Genomic DNA, 22,300 nt, shown 5'->3' with positions numbered 1-22,300 from the left:
GCACTCAGTTGGCCAGTAATGCTTTTGAAGACTACATGACGTGTCTTCTCCGGCGAGACTTCGAGCCACACTTTCCAGCGCGAGTCAGAGGGCAGTGGCCCCCCCAGAGGCTGGCCACTGTCTCAGAGGCTGGCCTCGTGGCACACACAGTGTGGAGGGACTGATGTGTTTGAGAAGTCAGTCTTTAATCTGACTTCCATTCAGTTCGCCAGACCGGCCCTGTGAGCAAAGGGAACAAAACCACAAAGTGAGAATCTGCCACCCCCAGAGCTTGCTCGTGCTCTCTGGTTCCGTCTTCTCTGCCCCCGTGGAAGGCCCTTAACCTCGCCAGACCGTGATTTCTTCTCTGTCACATAGAATAACCCATCCAAGCCGCCTCCCTCAAAGGGCTTTGATTTCCACGTGAGATGCTTATGTGAAAGTGTACTGTGTGCTCACCAGATGTAAGAGATCAATGTTTTAATATCTGGAATTAAACCCAGTTTTTTGAGGTGGCTGCCTTTGATTTTGCCTTTTAACTCAATGCTATTTTAGTTTTCTATTACTGCAAGTTGTTTCTGTTTGTGTGGTGAATGATGAAAGCCCTATTTATATATACAGTTGGCCCTTGAACAACACAGGGGTTAGGGGCGCTGACCCCCTGTCCAGACATCTGCACGTAACTTGTGACTCTCCAAAAACTTAACTACTAATAGGCTGCTGTTGACCAGAACCCTTACCGGTAACATGAGCAGTCAATTAACGCAGACTTTGTATGTTACACATATTATATACTGTATTCTTACAACAGAGTAAGCTAGAGAAAAGACAGTGTTATTAAGAGAATCATAAGGAAGAGAAAATACATGTACAGTCCTATCCAAATACATGTACAATCCTAAAAAATCCATGTATAAATAGAAACATGCAGTTCAAACCCGCGTTGTTCAGCGGTCAACTGTAATGAGAATAAACACTGTTTATTCGGCACATATCATCCTGCCAGGCCTCGTGGTGTTTACTTTATTTACATTATCTCATTTCAATTCTCTGAAGAACCCTTTGAGACCCTATTGCTCCTCATTCCGCTGTTGATGAAGCCGGGGCCAGAATTCACCCTGGGGTCTGTCCTACACAGGAGCTCACGTTTGGGATTGCTGAGGAATGCTCACTGCTCCTGAACGAATATCGCCGCGTCCTGGGACGGGAGCGTGCAAAAACAACTCCTGAGCTTCAGCATGGATGCAGGAAAGTGGGGAGCCTAGAGGCCCCCCCTTTAGAAACTATCTGTTCCTGTTTTTCACACAATTCTAATAAGCGCGACAGTATTGTTGTAAACCTAAGCAGCAGCAAATTAAGAAGAGGGTGCACAGAGAAGTAGCACAAAGTAGATGTTCCCTGAGACTCCTTCCAGTTCCGATGTCCTGCGGGTTCGGCAGCCTCGGCGATAACCGAGGGGACAGACTTAACTAATGAAGTCAGACACAAGCACGTAAGAAAGCACACCAGGCTGGGGCCGTTTGGTGACGCACATTTGATCACCTCAGGCCACCAAGAGAAATTTAAAGTAGGTGAAACTGAGGGATGCCTGGGTGGCTCAGTCGGTTAAGTGTCTGCCTTCGGCTCAGGTCATGATCCCGGGGTCCTGGGATCGAGTCCTGCATTGGGCTCCCTGCTCAGTGGGAAGCCTGCTTCCCCCTCTCTCTCTGCCCCTCTGCCCACTTGTGCTCTCTCTCTCTCAAATAAATAAATAAAATCTTTTTAAAAATTTAAAAACTAGGTTAAACTGAGTTAAATGTTTTGTTTTTTTTTTTTTAAAGAAATAGCTAATGCATTTTAGAAAGGTTCTGTCCAAACTGATGAGGATAGAACTTTAAGTTTCCAAGTTAACCTTTCTGGAAAACTCAGTTACCTTGAATGGTGTCTCTAATAGCCAGAGAGGACAGTGTGCAGGCAGGAGTCAGAACCAGTGGTCACTAGCTTTTTTTTTTTTTTTTTTAAAGATTTTATTTATTTATTTGAGAGAGAGAGAATGAGAGACAGAGAGCATGAGAGGGAGGAGGGTCAGAGGGAGAAGCAGACCCCCTGCCGAGCAGGGAGCCTGATGCGGGACTCGATCCAGGGACTCCAGGATCATGACCTGAGCCGAAGGCAGTCGCTTAACCAACTGAGCCACCCAGGCACCCAGTGGTCACTAGCTTTAAGTGGGTGTTGTTACGCAGGTCGGCTCTGCCTTTTACTTCCACCCTGCTCTGTTCCTGCACTGCCGCCTAAGAAGTACCTTTACCCAGTCCCTCCGCGATTCCTGCTGGTGGTGCAGAACATGCCTGTGCATCTGGCATGCAGTGTTAGAGCACCAGCTCTGTAACTGGGAGCTTACCAGGCCCTGGGAATACAAGAGTGTGTGGAAGATACAGTCCTACCCTTAAGTCATTCATGGTGCATTGGGGAGAGAGACATAGGAACCTTTATTTATTTTTTTAAAGATTTTATTTATTTATTTGACACAGAGAGAGAGACGGCGAGAGAGGGAACACAAGCAAGGGGAGTGGGAGAGGGAGAAGCAGGCTCCCCCCTAAGCAGGGAGCCAGACGTGGGGCTCCATCCCAGGACCCTGGGATCATGACCTGAGCTGAAGGCAGACACTTAGCCAACTGAGCCACCCAGGCGCCCCATCCTCACTCCTTTTTGTTCCTGCAAAGGCCAACATTGTTTTCGCCTTAGGCCTTTGCCCTTGCCCTTCCTTCTGCCTGGAATATACAGTAAAGATTATTCTGGTTGCAGTGTACTAACTACATTAGAGTAGGGTGCACCTAGAAACAGGGAGATGGAATAGGAGGCCAGTGCAGTAGTCTAAGTGGGAGGAGACGGTGGCCTAACCGGGGGAGGTGGCAGTGTGGAGACAGAGACATGGACAAACGTCTGCAGTCTCTTGGGAGGTAGACTCACTGGTGTCTGGCAAGTGATTGACTTGGGCACGACAGGCATGATACCTCAGGCCATTGAAATCAGATAGATGGAGCTGCAGCATGGTATGGTCTGACTTCCAGAGGTCTACCTCACTACCCCACTGGAACATGAGCTGCCTCGATTTGCTCACCAAATTGTGAATAAAGCTTATAAGTTCCAGCTGCATTAATGCAACCCATAGCCTTGTTTATGTCTAATCTTAACATTTATGATTATGTGCCTTGGGCTCTCTATAAACTAATACATAATAACATGCTTACTTCTGATCATAATAGGATAAATGAGACAAAAATCAGAGTAAATGACCAGGATGATGATGATCAAGTAGTTCTTATTAAGAACCATTGAATGCATGGCTCGGGTTTCCATATGCAAGGTCCATTTAACAAACTGGGCTTATAGGATATGCCCCTGACTAGAGATGTTTAACTCACTGCATTTGTTTAAACTCTAAAACCCAGCCATTCCCAAGCCAGGCTCCCACTGAACACCAGCTTCCTACTGCCTAGAGCTTTTCTGTTTACATTCGCCACTATAGAGATTTGGTTTGTTTCCAAAAGATGCATTTTAACATTTGTGTGGTGAGCCACATTTGTTATATTTGAACCATGTGTGACGCAAGGGAGAAGGGTAACCACTTGGCTGGAGGGGGAAGGGTGACTTTTTGGGTTAGCAGTGGTACTTCCTGCCAATTTAACAGGAACTGGTTAGATATTAGATGGTGGCAGAAATTTAAAAGTGTGTACATACACACAGATACACACATATATTTTTATATGCCAACAGGCTAATGTGGATATAAAGTTTGTTGAACTGGACCATGCTGTTTTCTAGTCTTCTTTTTTAAGATTTTATTTTTAAGTAATCTCTACACCCAACGTGGGGCTCAAACCCACAAACCCGAAATCAAGAGTCACACGTTCCACTGAATGAGCCAGCCAGGCACCCCTGTTTCCTAGTCTTTTTTTTTTTTTAAGATTTTATTTATTTATTAGAGAGAGTGAGCGAATGAGAAGAGAGAGAGAGACCACAAGCTGGGGGAGAGGCAGACGGAGAGGGAGAAGCAGATTCCCCACTGAGCAGGGAGGCTGAAGTGGGGCTTGATGCCAGAACCCTGGGATCACGACTCAAGCTGAAGGCAGACACTTAACCAACTGAGCCACCCGGTGCCCCTCTGTTTTCTAGTCTTTTTTTTTTTTTTAAGATTTTATTTATTTATTTGACAGAGAGAAGCACAGCGAGAGAGGGAACACAAGCAGGGGGAGTGGGGGAGGGAGAAGCAGGCTTCCCACGGAGCAGGAGCCCGATGTGGGGCTCGATCCCAGGACCCTGAGATCATGACCTGAGCTGAAGGCAGATGCTTAACGACTGAGCTACCCAGGCGCCCCTGTTTTCTAGTCTTTTTTTTTTTTTTTTTTTTATTTGACAGAGAGAGACAGCGAGAGCAGGAACACAAGCAGGGGGAGCAGGAGAGGGAGAAGCGGGCTTCCCGCCGAGCAGGGAGCCTGATGTGGGACTCGATCCCAGGACCCTGGGATCATGACCTGAGCCGAAGGCAGACGCTCAACGACTGTGCCACCCAGGCGCCCCTGTTTTCTAGTCTTAAACACAAAGAAAAAATGCTTTCTGATAGTTTATATGGCTCACTTTGGAATTGGATAACATATAACTCTTAACTGACCTAGAAATGCTTCTAGGACCAAGACTCATACATGTCTTATTATGTCTTCAGTTACATAAACTGAGAAGCCAAACAGAGAAAGTAGGGGAAAGGGCTTCATCTGATAGTGGAGTAATTCATAAATTAATAACACAGATGGAAAACTCAGGTCCAGAAAGGTTGATTTGTCCATGGCCTACAATCAATTCATTCCTTCATTCAACATGTATTTAGTATGTATTATGTAGATGTATTAACTATTCATTACTGTACAACAAATGACCCTGGAACTTAGTTACTTAAAATGACACACACTTACTGTCTTAGTTTCTATGGGTCAGGAAATCTGGACATGGCTTAGCTGGGTCCTCTTCCAGGTTTTTTACAAGCCTGCAATAACAGTGTCTGCCAGGACTGGGGTCTCATCTGAAGGCTCCACTGGGGAAGAATATACTTAGTTGTTGGTAGGATTAAGTCTTTGCAAAAACTGAAAGTCTTGGTTTCTTGCTAGACATTGGTCAAAGGACACCTTCAGTTCCTTGCCACATGGCCTCTCTGACATAGTGTATTGCTCTATCAAAGTCCATAGGCCAAGAAGGCAGTAGAGAGTCTGCTAGCAAGACAGAAGTCATAGTCTCTTGACCTAATCAGAGAAGTGACATGCCATCAGCTTTGTCACATTCTATTGGTCAAAAGCAAGTCACTAATCCAACCTACACTCAAGAGGTGGGGATTCCACATGGCATGACATGAACCCCAGGAGGTGGGGATCATTGAGTGCCGTCTTTGAAAGCTATCTACCACAGTTAATACATATATTCAGGTTTCTTTATTCTCAAATACAGCTTTTTTTTACTAGACCAAACCGTCCAGTTGTGTGGTTGTGAAACACTAGTATGTTCACCATGGTAGGCTGAATAATGGCCCCCCGAAATGTCTATGTTGTAATCCCTGGACTCTTTTAATATATTATCTTACGTAGCATAAGGGATTTGCAGATGTGATCAAGTTAAGGATTTTGAGATGGGTTGATTATCCTGAATTATCCAGGCAGGCCCAATGTCATTACAGAGGTCCTTATAACAGAGGCAGGAAGATCAGAGTCAGAGAAGGTGATGTGGTGCTAGAAGCAGAGGGAGGGAAGGAGACGTGATGGAGACAGAGGCTGGAATGGTGTGGTCACAAGCTGAGGAACAGGGGCACCTTCCAGTAGATGGAAAAGGCAAGGAACACCCCCCACCCCCTGCCAGGCCTCCAGAAGGAACAAGTACCTGCTGACCCCTTGATTTCAGTCCCATATGATCCATTTAGTACTTATGAACTCCTGAACTGTAAGATAATGAATTAATGCTGTGTTAAGCCACTAGGTTTGTAGTGATCTGTTACAGCAGCTATAGGAAACTAATACACTCCCTGAAAGCACTTGGGAGAACCCACTAATGGAGTTTTTTAAAGAAAAAGGGGAGGGGTGCCTGGGTGGCTCCGTTGGTTAAGGGTCCAACTCTTAGTTTCAGCTCAGGTCATGATCTCATGGGTCGTGGGATCAAGCCCCACGTTGGGCTCTGTGCACAGCTGGGAGTCTGCTTCTTCCTCTCCCTCTCCACTCACATGCTGTCTCTCCCTCCCTCTCTCGCTCTCTCTAAAATAAATAAATAAATCTTAAAAAAAAAAAAAAAAGAACAAGGGGAGGCACAAGGCATAGGATGAAGGGCTTCCAAGGGCTTTTCCTGCCCTCCAGTGACTCTGAAACATAATTTACATATTGCAGCTTCTCTATTTTGAGGAAATTATTCCTAGTTCTCTTCAATGCTCAATTCTATCAATATTGAACAGATTAGTTAAAGGTGGACCTTGGGCCTCACATACTCTTCAGAAGAAAACAGGAACACGGCATTTGCCAGAGGATACTAAGACTTCCATTTTTAAAGCTTGTTGCTTGTTATTTATGTGTACCTTAGGAGTAGAAATAGTAGCTGAGATGAAAGTACCTGGCACAAATCGCTGTTCCTTCTTGGTGTTTCACAGCCAGATGTTGTGAAATTCTTTTGTTTTTCTTTTTCCTCCAGTGCCTGGAAACCTTGGCTGCTACAAGGATCATGGAAACCCACCTCCTCTAACTGGCGCCAGTAAAACGTCTAACAAACTTACCATACAAACCTGCATCAGTTTTTGTCGGAGTCAGAGGTTCAAGGTAATGATTCTATGGCCAAATATCTATAGAAAAGCATGAAGATGTATTTTTTTTCTTTTAAGATTTTATTTATTCATTTGAGAAAGAGAGATACAGAGAGATACAGAGAGAGAGAGAGCATGAGCAGGGGAGAGGCAGAGGGCAAGGGAGAAGCAGGCTCCCCGCCGAGCCGGGAGCCAGGAGCCAGGAGCCAGACGTGGGGCTCGATCCCAGGACCCTGGGATCATGACCTGAGCCGAAGGCAGATGCTTAACAATCGGAGCCACCCAGGCACCCCATGAAGATGTAAATGCAATCTGCCGAGATAACTTAAAAATATATATACTTTTTTTTAAACCTATCAAACCATGTAACTATTTTTCTGCCAAGGAGGAACTGAAGGAAGAGTGCGGCTTGGCATTCAGGAGTGTGAGACAGCATTTTTGTCTAAAGACGGGGCGAGAAAAGAGGAAAATGCCCAATATCTGTATCCCTCTTTGACCTCTGACAGAATTATGTATTTCCTTGTGCCCTTGAATGTTATAAGCAGGGACATCTCTGGCTTCACAGGGGATGTGGGAATAGGCCAAGGTAGTGGTTATTTCCTTGCTACATTAGGGGCCCTAGCCTGGACAAAATACTTTCTTTTCTTTCTGTCCTTTCCTCTATTTGCAATTCACTCCTTGGCTATTAAGGTTCAATAATGCTATTGTTTGCTATATCCTTCCTTCCTTCCTTTTTCCTTCCTTTCTTTTGTCCTTCCTTAATAATTCAGTGAAAAAGCCATTAATCAGGCCCAAGGAAGGAGAGTAGCCTGGCAAGGTCAGGGGCTTTGTGAGGCAGGTGGCCCAACATGATGGAGTAATTGGTTGCTTGCAAAGCATATAAGTAAATATACTGAGGATAATGGGAGCCAGATTTCTCACTGTTGGAGAAGGGAGCCAGAGAAAACCAAAATGAAACCTATAGTGTCAGACAGGGATTGAAGCTATTTGTATAGTGTATGGTTTTGCTATATAGAGAGACAGATACGGAAATAAATATAAACATGTTTGTAGGTCCATGTGTGTGTTTGTATATACATATATATTTCTTATCTCTGTCCACTGAGAGGACCTGGGAACAGTGACACACTGGTTGCACAGAGCACACTTAGTGCTCAGATCTTGGTTTCCAGATACTGTTCTTCATTAAATAAGAATTAGGGCTCCTTGGAGAAAATTGCCGATTCTAGAGCTGGTCCTGAGAAAGTGCAAGAGGAGCCTGAAGCAGGTTGTACAATAAAGTAAGGAATGGTGAGGGCTTGTCAAAAGGACACAGGAACCAACTGGAAGGGGCTCCATTGGCCAACTCTAACATAATTTGAGCTTCAAAACAAAAAAATGGTAATAGGGGCACCTGGGTGGTTCAGATGGTTAAGTGTCTGCCTTCGGCTCAGGTCATGATCCCAGTGTACTAGGATCGAGCCCCACATCGGGTTCCCTGCTCAGCGGGAAGCCTGCTTCTCCCTCTCCCTCTGCTGCTCCCCTTGCTTGTGCTCTCTCTCTCTGTCAGATAAATAAATAAAATCTTTAAAAAAAATAAAAATAAAAATAAAAAAATGGTAACAATAAATATGCCCCATTGAATAAAATAAGAATCTACAAATCCACACTGATATAAATAAATAAGTGAACAAATAAATGAGAAGAAAGGCATTTTCTTATAGGAGAATGCCAACTAACAAATGTAAAAGAAATGTTGGAATTAGAAAATTCTCCATTTGGCAACTATCATAGTGATAATTGATTTGGAGAACAAATACCAAGATATGTAAATATCCCATGACCTCCTCTACTAGTGGGTGAAAGTTGCATGAGGAACAGGATATTTATATAGCCTCAAAGATCGCCCCACAAAATACTATAAAGGGAATTCTACAGTGGAGAAAACTGGCATACACTACCTTACTCAAGTGATCAAAGTTAGTATCACTAGTCACAGGAAAACTAGACATTGTATCCCACCTAACCTATCAAGAGCATAACATCACTTTGGTTGCATGTTATAAGGTCATATACAAAAATCAGTTGCATTTCTACGTACTAGCAGTGAACAATTGGAAAATAAAAAAATTTTTTTTGAAAATAAAAATTTTTTTAAAAGTTTTTTTATTGTTTTCTTAATTACCATACATTACATCATTAGTTTTTGATGTAGTGTTCCATGGAAAATAAAATTTTTAAATTCCATTTACAATAGCATAAAAAAATCTCAAAATTAACAAAGGATATTAAAGACCTATATACCGAATACTACATAACATTGCAAGAGAAAATTAAAGAAAATCTAAGTAAATAGAAATACAGACATTGTGGGGCACCTGGGTGGCTCAGTTGGTTAAGAGTCTGACTCTTGATTTTGGTTCAGGTCATGATCTCAGGGTCGTGGGATTGAGCCCTGCATTGGGCTCCTCACTCAGCAGGGAGTCTGCTGGAGATTCTCTCTCCCTCTCTCTTTCTGCCCCTCCCCACCACTTTTTCTTTCTCTCTAAAATAAATAAATCTTTAAAAAAAATACAGACATTATTCATGGATTGGAAGACTTAATATTGTTAAAATTGTCAGTTTTCCCCAGATTGATTTATAGATTCAATGCAACCCAAATCAAAATGACAGTTTTTTTTTTTTAATAATTAAGCTGATCCTAAAATTTACATGGAAAGGCAGAGAACCTAGAATAACCGAAATAATTTTGAAAAAGATCAACTTTGGAGGACTCATCAAGACTTTCTCTAAAGCTATAGTAATCAAGAGAGTGGTATTGGCATAAGAATAGTCGCATAATCAGGAGTTAGCAAACAGTGGTATGTGGGCCAAATCTTTCTACCCATCTACCCAGCGAATAAAGTTTTACTGAAACATAGCCACACGCATTCACCTACATATTGTCTATTCTTTTCATGCCGCAACAGCAAAGTTGAGTAGTTGACAAGAAACGGTATGAACCTCAAAGCCAAAAACATTTACTATCTGATTTTTTAAGAAAGAAAAAGGTTTTCAACTCCTGCTATAGATATCAATGAAACCATATAGAGTCCAGAAATAGACCTGCACTTACATGGACAGTTGATTTTCAACAGAGATAAAGGATGGTCTTTCAACAAATAGTTCTGGAGAAAAATGGGAGCTCTTTGTGAAGAAAAATGAACCTCTGTCCTTACATCACACTATGAGCCAAAATTAACTTTCAGTTATACTACTGAAAAAAGTGCTATGGTAATGGCGTAAGGATGGATATACAGGCCAACGAAATCAAATTTAGAGTCCAGAAATAAGCCCATACATTTATTTATGGTCAGTTGATTTTGACAAGGGTGCCAGAATCATTCAATGGGGTAAGAATAGTCTTTTCAACAAATGGTGTTGGAACAATTAGATATCCAAATGGAAAAGAATGAATTTGGACTCCTACCTCACTTTATATGTAAAAATTAACTAAAAATGAACCAAAGACCTTAATGTAATTAGTTTTAGCTATTAGAAGGAACTCTTAGAAGGAAACGTAGGCATAAATACGCATGACCTTGGTATTAGGCAATGGTTTTTTAGTTATGATAACAAAAGCACAGACAACCAAAGAAAAAATAAATTGGACTTCATCAAAATTTAGGGACACTATTAAGAAAATGAAAAAACAACTCTCAGAATAGGAGAAAATATTTGTGAATCATCTGTAAAAAGATTTAATGTCCAGAATATATAAAGATCTCTTACCACTTGACAATAAAAGGACAACTCAATTGAAAAATGGGCAAATGAGTTGAATAGACATTTCTCTATAGAAGACATACAAATGGCCAATAAGCACATGAAAATATGCTCATATTATTAGTCTCTAGGGAAATGCAAATCAAAACCATAATGAGATATCACCTCACACAATAAATAACCAATGGCTATAGTTTAAAAAAATTTTTTTTGAGGATTCTATTTATTTATTTGACAGAGAGAGAGCACAAGCAGGGGGAGGGGCAGAAGGTGAGGGAGAAGCAGACTTCCTACTGAGCAGGTAGCCCAACGTGGGGCTCGATCACAGGACCCTGGGATCATGACCTGAGCCAAAGGCAGACACTTAACCAACTGAGCCACCCAGGCGCCCCTAAAATAATTTTTTTGAAGGCAAAACAAGTATTGGTGAAAATGTGGAGATGGAACCCTCCTACTTTGCTGGTGGAAATATAAAATAGTGCAGCTGCTATGAAAAACAGTTTGGCAGTTTCTCAAAAAGTTAAACATAACCGTATAAACCAGCAATTCCGCTCCTATGTATATACCTAAGAGAGTTAAAAACGTATGTTCACACAAAAACTTGTACATAAGTGTTCATAGCAGCATTATTCAGAATAGTCCCAACCTGTAAATAACTCAGTGTCTATTAACTGATGAACAGATAAATACATTGTGCTACATCCATACTTTTGAATACTACTCAGCAACAGAAAGAAGATATAGTAAGACATACTGATGCACACAACAACATGGATGAATCACCAAAACATTATGCTAATTGAAAGAAGTCAAATACAAAAGACTACATGCTCAAAAAGGATCTTAGGTCTAACTAAAATGTAAAACTATAAAACTCTTAGAGGAAAAGAGGGGAGAAAATCTTCATGACTGGGGTTTACCTGGGTTTAGGCAGAAAGTTCTTAGGTGTAACACCAAAAGCATGATCCATAAAAGAAAAAACTGGTAAATGAACTTTTCCAAAATTTAAAACTTTTACTCTGTAAAAAACATTTTTTAAAGGATGAAAAGACAAGCCATAGCCTGGAAGAAAATATTTGCAAATCACATATACAGCAAGGGACTTATATGCAGAATGCATACAAAAACTCTAAAAACTTAGTAGTTAAAAAAATTTTTTTAAATGGGCAAATGACTTGATACTTCACCAAAGAGGATACACAGATGGCAAATAAGCACATGAAAAGACATTCAGTGTCATTAACCAAGAGGGTAATGCAAATGAAGCCCACAATGAGATACCACTACACACCTCTTAGAATGGCTAAAATAAAATATACTGACAATAACATGTGTTGACAAGGATATAGAGCAACCGGGACTCATACACTGTTGCAAATGTAAAATGGTACAGTCACTCTAGAAGCGGTTTCTTATAACCATAAACTTACCATATAACCCAGCATCCCCATTCCCAGGTATTTACTCTGGAGAAATGAAAGCTTATGCTCACATAAAACTACACACAGATGTTTATATCAACTCTATCCATAATCATGAATAACTAGAAACAACCCAAAGGATTAACAAACAGTGGTATATCTATGCAATGGTCTTACTACTCAGCCATAAAAAGGAGTGAACTATTGATCCATGCACCACTTTGGATGAATCTCAAAGACGTTGCACTGAGTGGAAAGCCAGTCTCAAAAGGTTACATGCTATATGATTCCATTTATATGATGTCTTAGGCCTTTCTGGCTGCAGTAACAAAAGTACCATAGATTGGGTCAATAAACGTTTATTTCTCATAGTTCTGGAGGCTAGAAGTATAAGATCAAAGTTGTTGGCAGATTGGTGTGTGGTGAGAGCTTGTCTCTTGGTTCATAGGTCGCCGTCTTGCTGTGTCCTCAATGTGACAGAAGGGCCTAGGGAGCTCTCTGGGGTCTCTTCTATAAGAGCACTAATCCCATTCACGAGGGCTCTGCTCTCATGCCCTAATCACCTACCAAAGGCTCCATGTCCACATACCATCTCACTGGGAGTTAAGATTTCAACATACGACTTTTGGGGGAACATAAACATTCAGTCTTAGCCTGTGATGTTCTTGAAAAAACAAAACTATAGTAACAGCAAACTGATAGGTAGTTGCCAAGGTTTATTTATGGGAGGGTGAACTATAAAGCAGTAGGTTCAGGACAGGAAGGTTATTGGGGCGATGTGCCTGTGCTGTATCCTGATTGTAGTGGTGGTTGCACAGATCTATACATGGGTTGAAATGTATACAACTATATACCATATAAATAGTTATATGCCGTATGGTAATAAATAAAATGAAAAGTTTTAACGGGGCCTGTAATGGGGTTGTGATGAGGACTAGCCATAAAGCACCTACCACTTGGCACACAGTAAACATTCAATAAAATGTTGAGCTGCTATTATTAATGTTTCAAGTTAGTGGATTCCCCCCAACACCTGCCTTAAAACTCACTGAACTACAGTAGAGACGCAGGCAGTAAAAGGGATGCTCGATGAAGGGGAAGCGTCGTTACTGATAGTGTGTAATGAGCGCCGAGGGAGTGGAGCGAGGGAGAGACCCCAGGAAGAGGGTCCTGGGGGTAAGGCTGGGGGCCAAGGCTGCCAAGCTCCTTCAGGCCAGCTGGCACCCCAGACTGACGCTTACCAAGTGCTGTTTCTCTACTGTGACAGTTTGCTGGGATGGAGTCGGGCTATGCTTGCTTCTGTGGAAACAATCCTGATTACTGGAAGTACGGGGAGGCAGCCAGCACCGAGTGCAACAGCGTCTGCTTCGGGGATCACACCCAGCCCTGTGGTGGCGACGGCAGGATCATCCTCTTTGACAGTGAGTATGCCCTGTGCCCGTTACTGCCCAAGACACAGGAACGCTTTGGCAGAGAAACAACCTGACCAGCCTTCCTCTCTTTCATTCATTCATTCACTCATTCATTCATGTGGCATACTTATTAAGCACCTCCTGCAGGCCAGGCCCTGACCAGATCCTGGGGATACAACACTGACCAAGAAGACTCAGCCCCTGTCCTCTAGAAGGAAGGACGGACATTTAACAAGTAATTAATTACAGTTGTGCCATGTGCTCTGAAGAGATGAGGCCTGCCACAGGACACTTAGGCAACCTAAAAAAGATGACCTTTGCAACTTAATACAGACACCGGTAGGGCTGTTCAGTATTAGCCTTAAGGTCCTCTTGTTTTAATTGTTTGATTTCCAAGCCCTTTAATGTTTTCCTTGGCATTTGGTGTTGCAGCAGTGTTGCAGCTGGGAAGAGACCATATGCTTCAAGTTGTCTTTCCAGGCCTGATACTGAGTGTGCCCGGACCAGCCTCCTCTCTGACCCAGCACATCTCACACAGTGAGATGCTGGCTAGGGCAGGGTGCGCTATGGATGGGCTATGGATCTGGGGCCGTGACCTCTCCCGCACCTTGTTCTAACCACTGGCCCACCTGATCCCTCCTCACAACCACCGCCCCCCCCCACATCCCCTCAGTGGTAGTAAGACTTTGTGAGAGCCATAGTACCAGTGTAGCACCCGATTTTGGTAGAAATGGTATAAAGTAGATTGTTACAAGTGAGACAGACAAAAGGAAAGACTTGAGGTTACTAAAATATACTACAGAGTCCATAGGTCTTTGTTAGTCATTGGGGTAGAGTAGATTTACTCCTGACATCTCAACCTGACCGAGTGGCTCAGTTTCAAGCAGAAATGTCATATGCTGTGTTAGTTTCCTAGGGCTGCCATAACAAATGATCACAACCCGGGAGCATTAAAACAACAGAAATTTATTCTGTCGTAGCTTGGGAGGCTGGAAGTTCCAAATTGAGGTGTTGTCAGGGCCATGCTCCTTCTGAAGGCTCCAGGGAAGAGCTCTTTGCCTCTTCCGAGCTTCTGGCCATTGCTGGCAGTCCTTGGCATTCCTTGGCTTGTAGCTGCATCACTGCGATCTCGGCCTCCTCCTTCACATGGCCATTGTCCCGCGGTCCATCTGTGCCTCTGTGTCTCTCTGTATCTCCTTATAAGGACACTAGTCATTGGATTTAGAGCCCACTCTCATCTAGTATGGCCTCATTTAACTTGATTACATCTGTAAAGACCCTATTTCCAAATAAGGTCACATTCACAGCTACCAGGCATGGAACATGTCTTCTTTGGAGGACACAATTCAGCTACTATATAGGGTTACTGTAAAGTCATCCCAGGTTTATAGCTGAGCCTTTCGCAGCTTATGGCTTAGACGTCATCAGAAGTGTGTGTTTGGGCAGAGGACAGGGGAAGGATTGGCAAGCAGAACTCAGGTGGTCAACTGTTGATCTTTTTAATTGAGTGTGCCCACCGGAGACTGCCAGTGGGTCCCTATATGTCCCGTTATGTCAAGACAAATACTCAGGTGAGTACCTTTGTTAAAGCTAAAGCCTGAAACTTGCCTAACATTTAAGAATGGTTGGCAAATAATACACCCTGCACTTCTATTTAAGTTTTCACTTCCGAAGTCCATTATTTTTTTTTTTTTTAAAGATTTTATTTATTTATTTGAGAGAGAGAGAATGAGAGAGAGTGAGTACATGAGAGGGGGGAGGGTCAGAGGGAGAAGCAGACTCCCTGCCGAGCAGGGAGCCCGATGCGGGACTCGATCCAGGGACTCCAGGATCACGACCTGAGCCGAAGGCAGTCGCTTAACCAACTGAGCCACCCAGGCGCCCCCGAAGTCCATTATTAAAAGATCCTCTGCCTTGACATCCTAGCCCAGGAGAGTATGTTTAGGAGCTTACAAATTGCCTGGTGTACTCCTAAGTGAAGAAAAGAAAGGAAATAAACATTGAGTACCTAGTGTGTATTAAAGCTTTTATGTAAAATATCAATCTATACAAATTATATCATCATCACTCTCATTTTACAGAAGAGAGTCCTAGCACATGATAAATATCTTGCCAGGGCTCACACGGCCAACAAACAATGGGATTAGACCGTAAAGAAAAAAAAAAGCAGGGTGTGTGGGTTCGCTACCTGTTTTTCTACTTTAAACAGAACATAGTGTTAATTTTTTTTACTAGAAAATAGATATTGGTGAACATATGGACAAATTGGATCCCTCATGCGTTGCTAGTGGAAATGTTAAATGGTACAGCTGCTCTGGAAAACAGTCTGGCAGTTTCTCCAATGTGGAGCAGAATTACCTTATGACCTGGCAATTCCACTCCTAGATATATACCCAGGAGAGTTGAAAACATATGTTCACACAAAAACTTGTACAGGAACATTCACAGCAACACTGTCCACAGTAGCCCCCAAAGTGGCACCAACCCAAATGTCCATCAACCGAAGAACGGATCGACAAAATGTGTTATAGCCATACAATGGAGTATTATTCAGCCATAAAAAGGAACGAAATACTGATGCATGCTACAACATGGATGAACCTTGAAAACATGATGCTAAGTGATAGAAACCAGACACGTCAGGCCATGTATTTTATGATTCCATGTATAGGAAATGTCCAGAATAGGCAAATCCACCATAGAGACAGAAGTAACAGATTAATGGTCGCCAAGGGCTGAGGAAAGGGGAGGGTACAGGTTTTCTTGTTGGGGTGATAAAAATGTGCCGGAATCAGATGTCAGTGGTTAGAACGCATTAGAATATAACACACACCACTGAACTGTACCCTTTAAAATTGTTAAAATGGTGGATTTTATATCAGTTAAAAAATAAATATTATTCACTTAGCACATTTTTATTGAGTGTTTGCTGTGTGGCAGATAAAATGATGTTTTATTTAGTGCAGTACCTATGCCGGAGGTGTTAGATGGAAATAATTTGCTTTAAAGTCAGTCCTGTAGCAAGCATCATCTTTGGTACTGGAAATAGATCTAGGAGAGAGTACCAGCCTCACACAAAGGTGCAGTGAGGTGAATTAATTATAGTGAAAATAACTGCGTCCGTTGACCGCTTGCTTTGTGCTATAGCCTGGATGCCGGGTGCTTTTGTTTATTTTATGCTGTTTAATACTCGCAACAGCCCTGTGCATAAGAAAACTGTGTGTGGATCAGAAGAGAAGATAATTTGCCCAAGTGAATAAGAGCCAAATACAGAACTCAAACCCAGGTTTGCCACAATTTTTATTTTTCTGTTTTCAGCAGCCAGAATCCCTTTTATTAAGAATAATAAGACAGGTCATGATAAAGGGTCCAGTTTAATGCTCTAAAAGCATGTGAACAGGGTGGGCCCAGTGGCTCTGATTATTATCAAACTGGCCCCTTCTGCAGCCATCCAGAAGCTGTCCGAAATTTCTGGCTTCCATTCCTTCAGGAACTGAGGAGGTTGGCATTTGGAGAAGCTCCAGTCTCCAGAGGCCCTGGTGTGTGTTGACTGGCAGAGGCCCCTGATGGTAGCCTGCTCCAGTAACCCCCACCCCTCAGCTCTGCAAAGAAAGGTGCAAAGTGCAGCCCTATAGAAATCATCTGTGAGGTTTCCCTGCCAGAGGGGAAAATCATCTAAATAGCATAAGTACTGCTTCATGGAAGTCTTAATGATCCATTGGATAAAGCCGAGCATCTTGCAGATGGTGACTACAGACTGTCCCATAATTTGGGAGGACAAAGATGTCTCTTTGAAGAGACTGGAAAAGTTAGATGGTGAGAAAGGGACCAGGTGATGGTTCCCCAGAATATCAGGCTCTGCTACCAGTGTGGCTGGAACCTGGGTCCCAGTCAGGATGTCAGTGAGTTCCTCCTGTTCTCTGCTCCTTGCAGAACGGTGCCTCAGGCTCCTCAGCTTGAGTGGCTCTCAGGCTGCGTTTGCACCTCCACAGAGAGATTATGGAGGCAGCCGTCTGCTCAGTCATCATTGCCACATCAAGTAATTTGTCGTAGGCCATATGGCTGATTTTCCAGCAAGCTCTTGTGAGCTCCAGGAGGATGTGAAGTAGGCCGTGTACTGTGTATAAATGCAGCACTGACAGAAGCTTCAGAGCATCTGCTGCCCCAGAATTTAATTTATTGAATTAATGGAACCAAATAAAGGATCAGAGAGGCTGGAGCCAATAGTAGGTTACAGAGACTGCCCAGGCTGGCCTCTTGGGCCCCTTTCAGCGTCTAGGCACTGAAAGAAGTGAGTTGTGTGGATTGGTCCTTACTCTGTAACATTAGTTGAACAAATATAGTTTTTAGGACATTGTGCTATTTACTTTCCATGCATTCCTTCCCTTAATTATAATACCATGAAGCAGGTACTGTTATCCTTATTTGAGGAGAAAACAGAGGCTCATAAAAGTTCAGTAACTTGCCCAAGGCCCCACAGATGGAGATCCTTCCCTCATGGGACTTATATTTTAGTGGGAAAAGAAGAGATTAATGGTAAAAAATATTGAGGGCTGAAAGTCCAATAGAATCTGACCTCTAGGATTGCATTAGTAATTATACTTCATAGACACCCACATGCTATCAGTCATGAGAGGCAACATCATTGTATGTATCACTGAGGAAAAAAATACTTCCAACTAAATAATAACATGCATTGATGGACAGACACATTGCAGTCTGAAAGATTAAAATGTTTCCCTTAAAACTGATGAAATATGGTAATACTCTTCTCCTTTTCTGGGTGCCAGTCCAGTGGAATCTGATTCATGGCTGGGACCCATTTGGTTAAGGTTTGTTTCCTGAGACATGCCAGTATCGTTCACGTCTAGAAGCAGAGCACTCAGCTGCATCTGGGGGAGGCTGGCTGTTCCTGCTGATGCCTGATGTCTGTTCCTGAAGAAACTGACTTAGCTAATATTGAGGCGGGACAGAGGTACTGAATCAAAGAAGGCAGGACACTGGCTTTCTGCCACCGGAGGTTTTACCCAGGGCTACTTCAGGGTCCCCACCTGCCCAGGTTGTATGTGGCAAGCTAACCTCCCCTTCAAAAATAAGTTCTTGCATATATTCCTAAATTTCAAGTTTCCTGTTGAATTATCACTGAATTTTTTTTTTTTTTTAAAGATTTTATTTATTTATTTGAGAGAGAGAATGAGATAGAGAGAGAGCATGAGAGGGGGGAAGGTCAGAGGGAGAAGCAGACTCCCCGCTGAGCAGGGAGCCCGATGCGGGACTCGATCCCGGAACTCCGGGATCATGACCTGAGCCGAAGGCAGTCGCTTAACCAACTGAGCCACCCAGGCGCCCAGAATTATCACTGAATTTTAACAATCTATCATAGATGTCATGTGTTTGCTCTCAGAATTGCCGAACTGAATCTTCTGTCTGCATGGCACGCATCTGGAAATTGAAAGTTCTAAGTTGAAGGTCTGCCTTTGCTGTTGAAATAATCAGTTTAACCTGAACACTTGATTCTTTACAAATAATAAGAATAGTATAGCAGGGCCTTAGTCATTAAGCATCTGCCTTCGGCTCAGGTCATGATCCCAGGGTCCTGGGATCAAGCCTTGCATCGGGTTCCCTGCTCCTTGGGAAGCCTGCTTCTCCCTCTCCCACTCCCCCTGCTTGTGTTCCCTCTCTCACTGTGTCTCTCTCTGTCAAATAAATAAATAAAAAATCTTTAAAAAAAGAGAATAGTATAGCTAATACTTACTGAGCTTACACTATGTGCCAGATCCTATCCTAAACAGTTTACATAGATTAACTTCTTTTAATTCTTGTAAAATCCCATAAGGGAGAAACTATTATTATTTTCATTTTATGGATGAGGAAACTGAGGTATACTGAAATTATCTTGTTCAGATTCACAGTTAGGATGTGGGAAAGTCAGGATGATTACCTAGGGAATCTTTCTCTATAGCTTTCCTTTTTGAAAAATTTAGGTTTATCGAGGTCTAATTTAGATAAAATAAAAAATCACCCTTCTAGTTGAACACTTCGACAAGATTTGACAAATGCATACACAGTCAAGATACAGAACATTCTCATCACCTCAAAAAGATCTCTTGTCCCCTCTGTGGTCAATCCTCTCTCTGCCCCCAGCCCTTAGCAACCACTAATCTGTATTCCATCTGTATAGTTTTGTCTTTTTTTTTTTTTAAAGATTTTATTTATTTATTTGACAGAGACAGACACAGTGAGAGAGGGAACACAAGCAGTGGGAGTGAGAGAGGGAGAAGCAGGCTTCCTGCGGAGCATGGAGCCCGATGTGGGGCTCGATCCCAGGACCCTGGGATCATGACCTGAGCTGAAGGCAGACGCTTAACGACTGAGCCACCCAGGCACCCCTAGTTTTGTCTTTTGAAGAATGTAATATAAATGGAATCATATAGTACTTAACCATTTGTTTCTGGCTCCTTTCACTTCGTGTAATGCTTTTGAGATTCACCCATGATTGTTTCCACAGCTCCTTTTTAGTGCTAAGAAGCATGTCTTTGTCAAATATATCACAATTTATTCATCCATTTATCCATTGATAAACATTGGTCTGTCTATGATAAAGATGCTCCGAAGCTGCCCTTAACCTGTATGCACAGGTGTTTGCGTGAACGTGTGCTTTCATTTCTCCTGAGTAAATACCTAGGAGTAGGATTTCAGGGTCATACACTAAGTGTGTATTTGGCATCGTAAGGCACTGTCAGCTGTTTTCCGAAGTGGCTACCCCATTTTGCATTCTGACAGACAATGCGTGAGACTTCCAGTTGCTCTGCATCCTCTCCTGCCCTTTGTATAGTGTCTTTTTAGTGTTAGCCATTCTAGCAGGTGCATGGTGGTAACTCATTGTGGTTTGAATTTGCATTTCCATAATTACCAGTGATGTTGAACATCTTTTCATGTTCTTATTTGCCATCTTCTCTCAGCTTTTGTTTGAGAAAGCCTTATTTCACCTTCATTGTAGAAAAATGTTTTTGCCAGATATTGAATTCTATGCCAAAAGTTTTTTTTTTCTCTCAGCATCTCAGAAATGCTCCTTTGTCTTATGGCTTGCACAGTTTCTAGAGATGTCTGCTCTGTCTTTGTTCCCTGTATATCATCTTTTCCCTTCTGCCTGCTTTCAGGATTTCATGTTTATTTTTGGTTTTCAGCATTTGACTATGATGTGTCTAGGTGTGTTTTTTGTTTTGTTTGCTTTTTAATTTTTGTTTTTAAATTTATTTGCTTACTATTTGCCGAGATTCTTAGATCACCTTTCATTGACTTGGGACCATTCTTAGCCATTATCTCTTCAAATATTTCTTCTGCCCCCTACTCTTTTTCTTCTCTTTCTGGAACTCCAGTTGTTCGATCATTTGATATTGTCCCACAGCTAATGGATGATCTGTTACGTTTTTAGTTTTTTTTTTCCCCACTTCTTTTTTTTTTCTCTTTGTTTCATTTTAGATGATTTCTATTGACCTATTTTCAAATTTATTGACTCTTTCCTCAGCTGTGTGTAGTCTGTTTATAAGCCCATCAAAGAAATTCTTCACCTCTGATATTGTTTTATTTCTAACATTTACATTTGACTCTTTTAACTTTACATGTCTCTGTTGGAATTTCTAATCTGTTCAGGCATGTTGTCCATCTTTTCCAGTAGATCTTTACTGTATTAATCATGTGGCCCTTGTCTAATAGCTCTAACATCTGCATCATTATTGAGTCTGATCCTACAGATTGTCTTATCGCTTGACGACGAGTCCTTTTTTTTTTTTTTGCTGCTTCTTTCCTTCCTTGCTTGCATGTTTTATGTGTGTGTTATAATGTTTTGTTGACTGCCATACACTGTGTGTAGAAGAACAGTACAGACTGAGTAAATAGAATTTACACCTGGAAATGGGCAGGACTGTTTAGTGTGGGGACTGAGGCATTATATCAGATGAGCTGGGTTTGGGTATTGTTTCTGTCTTTACCATTGGTGCACACCAGCCTTCAAATTCTTCCAGCAATGGCTGCTGTTACCTTGTGCTTGGTGTGGAGCCTGGGACACCAGTGGGTTTTTTTGTTTTTTTCCAGTGTTTCTATTCCACCCTCAGCTTTGAGTAGTTCCTACGTACCTTTGCCAAAGAAGGGATCTTTGCACTCTTTCCCCTCCCTCAATGGTAGACTACTACTGCTTGTTACTTGGTGCTGTGCTCCTGGTGAGCTGAGGGGGGTTCTTGGGCCTCCTGCCTCATCCTCAGTCTTAAACAGGACATTACTGGGCCTCAGAGGTGGGGCCTTTTCAGCATTCCCACACACCCCCTCCCTCGCCAGCAGTCAAACGCTGCCTTATATCTGTGGTGGCCCTCAGGAAGGAGAGAATTTCCTGCCTCTCCCCCGGGGGCAGCAGACTTCTGCTTTGCATTGGTGCAGGATCTGGGGGCTCAAGGCAATCAGGGGCTGATGGCTTTTGCCTCTGCTTTTCCCTTGGAAGCAGTGGATCTGCCTGGTTACTTTGGCAGGAAGGAGAGAGTCTCCTGCTCCCTCCACAGAGGCAAACAGATTTTGCTTCTACCCCTCCAGTGGCTCTGGGAGCAAGAGGGTTTGCTGCTCCTCCCACAGCCACTTGAGGCTTTCACCTCTTTTGAGAGGAAGGTCCAGGAAGCGGTCAGTGTTTCACACCTGTCGCCCAACAGCCGGGGGGCCGTCCTGTATGAGTGCCACCCAGAGGGACTCTTTGCAGTCAAATGCTCTACCGCTGAGCTCTACCCCCCCCAGGGGGACTCTTTGGTCTCCTTCCCTATCCCAGTCATTCTTGCAGGCCCTGGGTGGAGGTCTGCACAGAACTGCTTGCAGCAGAGTGTAGATTCCTGCTGTGTCTGGGGCCCCTGCTCATTCTAGACTGAGAGGCTAGCCCACACTCAACCTCTTAGCTCCTT

The 22,300-nt window shown here is 42.8% G+C and overlaps 1 protein-coding gene across 3 annotated transcripts in view; it reads left to right on the top strand.

Annotated features, from left to right (window-relative positions):
• The window catches only part of KREMEN1 (kringle containing transmembrane protein 1), a 66,250-nt gene that overhangs the window by 34,491 nt on the left and 9,459 nt on the right, over positions 1 to 22,300 (top strand). For all 3 annotated transcript variants that reach the window (XM_036123105.2, XM_036123106.2, XM_036123107.2), the window contains 2 exons: positions 6,676 to 6,800; positions 13,217 to 13,370. In XM_036123105.2, the coding sequence (XP_035978998.1) occupies positions 6,676 to 6,800; positions 13,217 to 13,370 (279 nt within the window). The remainder of the gene's footprint in view (positions 1 to 6,675; positions 6,801 to 13,216; positions 13,371 to 22,300) is intronic.

This window comes from Halichoerus grypus, chromosome 13, assembly GCF_964656455.1.
Source record: "Halichoerus grypus chromosome 13, mHalGry1.hap1.1, whole genome shotgun sequence".
Classification (NCBI taxonomy): Eukaryota; Metazoa; Chordata; class Mammalia; order Carnivora; family Phocidae; genus Halichoerus; species Halichoerus grypus.
This window is presented reverse-complemented; position numbering and strand designations above follow the sequence as displayed.